The sequence below is a fragment of the Pteropus vampyrus genome, unplaced genomic scaffold, assembly GCF_000151845.1.
Source record: "Pteropus vampyrus isolate Shadow unplaced genomic scaffold, Pvam_2.0 Scaffold255, whole genome shotgun sequence".
Lineage (NCBI taxonomy): Eukaryota > Metazoa > Chordata > Mammalia > Chiroptera > Pteropodidae > Pteropus > Pteropus vampyrus.
The window spans coordinates 147,560-153,894 of NW_011889036.1; the positions used below are offsets into that span (position 1 = coordinate 147,560).

At 42.4% G+C, this 6,335-nt stretch overlaps 1 protein-coding gene across 1 annotated transcript in view; it reads left to right on the forward strand.

Moving 5' to 3' along the window:
* Positions 1-6,335, forward strand: part of LOC105301928 (mucin-16) — a 142,897-nt gene that overhangs the window by 111,809 nt on the left and 24,753 nt on the right. Inside the window, exons 29-31 of the mRNA XM_023520274.1 lie at positions 5,213-5,385; positions 5,523-5,558; positions 6,026-6,150. Coding sequence (XP_023376042.1) covers positions 5,213-5,385; positions 5,523-5,558; positions 6,026-6,150 — 334 coding nt within the window. The remainder of the gene's footprint in view (positions 1-5,212; positions 5,386-5,522; positions 5,559-6,025; positions 6,151-6,335) is intronic.

Here is a 6,335-nt window from a genome sequence, read left to right on the forward strand (position 1 = left end):
ACCCTGGTTGTTCATGGTATTTGATGGATTGTTTCTTTTCCAGGCCTTTATGGTAATGTATTCTGCCTTTAAAAAAGTTTATTAATATTAAGAGTAATGTCTCTTTATCAGGTTCATAAGAACAGGGTTTTCTTTTGTTTTCCAGTAGGTAGCTCACAAGCCTCCTGCACTTCCCAGGCCTCTCAGATTTCTGTTGTGTGTCAATAAAATGCCCTTCATTATCTGGGGAAGTGTGTCTCCTCTGTGACCAGGTCCCCTTGGTCCCAGGACTCTACTGCTGTGAGAGAATGTTATGGGCGAGGGGGTTTTGAGCCTCTGAAGAGCCCTTGACATCCCAATGCTGTCCCAGCAGCCAGATGAAGTGTTATGCTGCCTGAGAAGCCACTGCGACTCCCCCAATCAGCCTGGATGGGTGGGCATGGCGTGGGGTAGTAGAGATTGCTGGTATGCCTGTGGCTGTTTTCCTTCTAGTAATGCTGACTGCCAGGCTCCAGCTGCCTGGCCTCTGTGTCTTCACCCCTGTCACTGGGACTAGCTGCAGTGTGCATTTCCTCAGTTCCCAAGGTTGCAGACTTCCTGCTCTGCAGCTTGACACTCACTGCTGCTGTTTCCCCTGAAGCCTGCTGCTAGTTCTGAGAGAGTACAGGGAGGCGAGCTGTAGGAGAGTGGAGGGGAGGGATGCAGCCAGGCTCCATGACTCAGCTTTCTGCCTGAGAATTATGGATGCTAGAACACAGTTGTTGCACTTTTGTATTCTGTTTCTGCTCTGGTTTCTGCCTTGATCACTGGGTTTCAATGTAGTATATGCTGATCACTCAGACAAGAATGCTTGAAGCTAATGAGAGTGTACACCTCCACCTGATTTTTTCCCCTTCCTGAGTCCTGTAGGGAGTGCTGGGCTGAGTTTGTGGCACTGGTCTCTGCTCCTCTCTTTTTCCTCTTTCCTTGCTCTCCTGATTCACCCACCTTCAGATACTCTGATATATATCTCTCTCAGATGTGTTAGTGTATCAGACTGGGAATTTTCTGTGGGAATGTAGCTGTTCAGTTTGTTGTAATTTCAAGGGAAGAGATCAAGGGGACCCCTTACACAGCCATGCTGCTGACTACTTCTGTACCTTTTAATTGGTGAGTTTAGTCCACTTACAATTAGGATGATTATTTATATATGAGGCTTTTCCAAAGCCATTTTTTTTTTCATTTGTTTTCTGGTAGCTTTGTGTCTCCATTGTTTCTTTTCCCTTGTATTTCTCTGTTAATTTAGTTTAGTGGTATTTTATGATTTTTTCCTATTTTCTCTTTTTTATCTTATGTGTCTCGGTTGTAGATTTTTTTTGTAGTTACCTTTAGTTTTATAAAAAAGTAATTTTCATATATACAGTAGTTTTTAACTTTTGATTTTATCTTAGCTCCATTCCCCTGTGCAAGTTCATTTCTTTTCCTCCTTCCATTTTTTTTTGTTATCATCACAAATTATCCTTTTTTATGCTGTTAGTTAATTTTCAATAGCAGTAGATAATGTCTTCTTTTTTAAAAAAGTGTTTTTATCTCCTTTAACCTTTATGTTATATTTAAGTGTTTAATACCCTACTCTGAACAAGCATTGCAATTTTCTGCTTCTGTCTGTCTTCTGTCTATGAGTCATCTTACTTATAGTTTTTTAAGTCTTTTTGTTTTAGATAGAAGAGCACCCTTCAGTATTTCTTGTAATGTAAGTCTTGTGGTGGTAAATTCCTTCAGCTTCTGTATGTCTGGGAAAGCCTTTATTTCTCCTTCACATCTAAAGGGTAATTTTGGTGCATACATTATTTTTGGCTGGTGCTTTCTTTCTTTTAATAATTTGAATATTTGATTCCACTATCTCCTACCTCATAGGGTTTCTGCTTGAAAAATCTAATGATAATCTAATGGTTTCATTTATATGTTACCGTCTTTTTTCCCTGGCTGCCTTGAGAATTCTTTATTTGTCACTAATTTTTGATAGTTTCAATATCATATGCTTTGTAGAAAGCCTTTTTGGATTGAGATAATTAGGTGTTGTCTTAGGTTCTTGGATTCAAGGATTTAGTCCTTTATATATGTTTGGGAAGTTCTCACTGATTATTTGTACAGGCTCTCTTTTTCCTGCTTCCTCTCTTCTCCTTCTGTTATACCCATTATTCTTACATTGCTCTTTCTAATGGAGTCAGATCGTTCTCATAGAGTTCTATTATTTTTTCCCTCAAAACTTTGTTTTCCACCTGTGTCATTTCTAGATTTCTGTCTTCTATGTCCCTAAGTCTTTCCTCCATGTGATCTGCTCTATTTCCTAGCTCACTAGTTTATTCTTCATCTTATTTATGGAGTTTTCCAGTTTCAGAATTTCTGTTTAGTTCCTTTTTATATTTTCAATTTTTTTGATTAAATACTCTTTTTATTCATTGATTTTATTTCTAAGTTTGTTGAATTGCTTTTCTGAATCTTCCTGTATCTCACTGAGTTTTTTCAGAACTTCAATCTTGAATTCTTTGTCACTTAAATCACAGTCTTCCGTGTCTTTAGTTTACTTTCTGGAGACTTTTCATTTTCTTTCTGAATTCCCTTGTTACCCTGGTTATTCATGGTTCTCGATGGGTTATTGCTCTACCTGGGCATTTGTGAGCAATGAAATTTGACTTTTAAAAAGTATTTCACACTTCACTGTTTAGCAGGTTCATAAGTAGAGTTTTTTCTTTATTTTTCTAGCAGATGGTGCTGAAGCACAAGTTTTTATTTTCTCTTACTTTCCCTGATGGGCTTTCTGGGATCTTTGTCAAGGAGGTAGGCATCCTTTTTCAATCCAGTTGCCTTGTTCTCAGGGCACCACTCCTGTGGATTAAAAGTGGTTGGCTATGGGTATGGTGGACTGAATGTTCTCAGTACCAGTCTCCTTTAGCCAGAAGCCACCAGCAGAGCTGTTCTATCTAAGATGATGCAGCTGCCTGTCCCAGGCTGTGCCTTGCTGTGTGGTGGAGGGTTGGATGGGTGGGGATTGGGTTCATGTATCTGATCTGCTCTTTCTTGTGGTTTTGGCTGCAATGAGTATAGACCAGGTACGTTGGAAAGTGTTTTAGCCATTTTACAATCTGCCAAGTGAGGATTTCACTGCTGTGTGGACCACAGGTGGACTGGGTGAATGGTTCCCACATCTGCAGAATCCTTTGTATGGTGCTGGTGGGCTGTAAGGTGCTGTGATCTTTTTCACCACTTCTCTGCCCCTGACCTTGGGCCCAGCCTCAGTGTGTTTTAGCCACCCAGACCCAATTGCTGTCTTCGCTCCTCCAATTTTCCCAGAGAGAGTTACACTGCAACCCTTAGCTCTATCGTGTCCACTTGGGCCTCAGGGAGCAGGGGACTGTGCATGACTTTTGTCTTTGTTCGTCACCCTTTTTATTCTATTTTTGTAGTAGGCCCACATTCTGATGTCTCAATGTACAAATATCTCAGATATGTTTGTGTGTTGAGGAGGGAATCCTTTGTTGGATTATAGATTTCCAACCTGTGACTTTAAGGGGAACAACCTGGAGGTCCACTCATGCTTCCATGATGTTGTCATTACTTTTGCATAGAAATATTTCTGAAGGCTAACACACAGCATGCACTTAGTATGCATCAGATATTGGGGTTCTTGATGTGTGGTCACCATTGACATTCTGAGCCAGATAATTCTTGTTGTGGGTGCCTTTCCTTTGCATGGTAAGATATTTAATACCGTCTTGGTCTCTAACCTCTAGTTGCCTGTAGTACCCCAAATCACCAAAGTTGTGACAATTAAAAATGTCTTCAGATATTGCCAAATGTCCCCTGGGAGTGAAAATCCAGGGAGACAGTTAAATGAGTCCCATAATCATTCCCCAAATTCTTTGAACATCACTATTAATATCCCATTTTACAGATGAAACATCAAAGTACAGAGAACTTAAAGAATTTTTCCAGCACTAATAGCTTCCAAATGGTGGAACTGGGATTCTAGCCCAGTCTCTTCAGAGTGCAGGCCTTTTCTCACTAAGCCTGCTTTGCCTTTTTGTTTTTGTGAGGAACCATTAGTTCACTCTCATTCCATAGGATTTCTACCTTTAGAGGTATGGACCTAGGTCAGCTAGTGATGGAAGTTTCTGAACATGAGTGGTCTGGTTCATTCCAACATCTTTTGGAGAGTTTAGCCTCAATAGCCATCTCCCCAGAATACTCTCCAGGTCTCCAAAAATAGAATCAGAGGAAGGATTTTTTTTTCTGAGTGCCAGGTTAAAATGAGATAAGATGAAGTCATTATCCTTAGAGCCTGGCCTGGGATACTGATGCACCTAAAGTAAAAGTGTCCTTTCCACTTTCCTGGCCTGGAGTTCCACAAGTTTTTTTTTCCATCTACAAACATTGCTTGATCTCCAAAAACTTGATGGGTGCCAAAGCATTGATTCTGTTATCAAGAGTAGTGCACTATATTAACTATATGTAAACATGTATACATATAAATTTTACTGTTTCTAAGCATATTATTAATATCAACGTATTTAAACACCACAAAATACACCTGGATACTGTGGTTACACCTCTCCATTTCATAAATGAGAAACTGAGGCCAAGTGATACCAGTGAAGTGCTGAGAGATAAAGGAAGGGTAATGGATCTAGGAGGAACTGAGATAAAGCCTCAAACCTGGAGGGAAGTAAGTGACATCTAGGAGACACAGCTCTGGGCCAGAGGGATTGTTGCATGGAGAGAGAAAACAGGTGGAGAAAGCAGAGTCTAAGGTATAGAAGGCATACAGAGAAGAAATACTCACCTGTAAGGAAGAAGGTAGAGAAAGGAGCAAGGCAGGCCTTGGGTACCCTAATGGGCATGTTGAGATATTGGGGCTTCATGCATAGGCACTAGAGATGGAAAGTATTTCAGCAAATGTCATATAGGGAAAGATTTCCATTTAGAGTAACATTTGGCTGTTGAGCAGAGAATGGATGGTAAAGAGCAGAGAGACCAGTAAGAGGAGACTTAGAGACTAAGAAGGTGGCCTTTTATGGAACCGTTTTCACAATTTGAGGCAAATTCCTTCAATGGTGGATGACACAGCATTCCAGATCCTGTTGACAAGAGTGACACCATTTCTAACTTCCCCTTTTGTTTCCCCACCATGTTCTGAAAGACCTTCTGCAGATAGACCCTCATTGTCTCTGTCTCTGTGACCCTTCTTCCACAGACCTGAGAAAGATGGAGCAGCCACCAGTGTGGACACAGTCTGTGCTTATCACTCTGACCCCACAGGCCCTGGGCTAGAAAGAGAGCAACTTTACTGGGAGCTGAGCCAGCTGACACAAGGCGTCACCAAGTTGGGTCCCTACACCCTGGACCAGGACAGTCTGTATATCAATGGTGAACAGCAGCAACCTTTGCTTTACTGTGTTGCCAACCCCTCATCCTCCCACTGCATTCCTTTTATTTCTTCTCCATATCCAACACTCTCTCTTTCTCTCTCTCTCTCCCTCCCTCCCGTCCCCCTCCCCCTGCAGGTTACACCCGCCAGATCTCAGAAACCACCCTCAGTGGTGAGTACTGAATGGCTGTCAGAAGTCCTCCTACCCCACCAGGCATGGAAGCAACAGGTCCCTGCCCACATCTCCAGATGTCAGGGAGGGAAGGGGTCAGAAACACAGGCTGGGGAGTCATAGCAATAAGACTAAGCTATGAATCACCTCTGTGTTGTCAAGTGGACACAGAGAAATGACCACTAAATGTTGGTTGGGTGGAGGAAAGTAAGTTAACAACTGAATTACAGTAAATAACAGGTTAGGTTGTAAATTTTCTCCTTCAAAGATTTATAACTTCCAAATTGTTCCCTCTTTCACCTGCTGCATATGATGGTCTAATAACTACACTGGTCACTCTGGAATTAGGCCACAGGACCCTCAGCCATCACTGTGGTCTCCAGTGAGATGGTCACTGCTCTCCAGGCCTTGCCCCCTATATCCATTCCAGGCTTCACTCATTGTGGCCTCTCCCTCCCTTGCTGCAGCCACAAGACCACCCCTGTTGCCTTTTACCCTCAACTTCACCATCACTAACCTGCACTACATGGAAGATATGTGGCCTCCAGGCTCTTTGAAATTTAACACCACTGAGAAGTTCCTGCAGCACCTGGTGAGAGCCCTGCCCATGATGCCAGACCTGCACATTTCACCGTATTTTCATTGAAGCCAGCCCCACCTACCCAATTTCTCTCTTGCCCTCTGATGACCACTCTTCCCGCTACTGCCCTGCCCACCAGTGCTTTTGTCCACATCACTCTTGTCCCACATCGCTCTTGTCCCAACCATCGATGACCA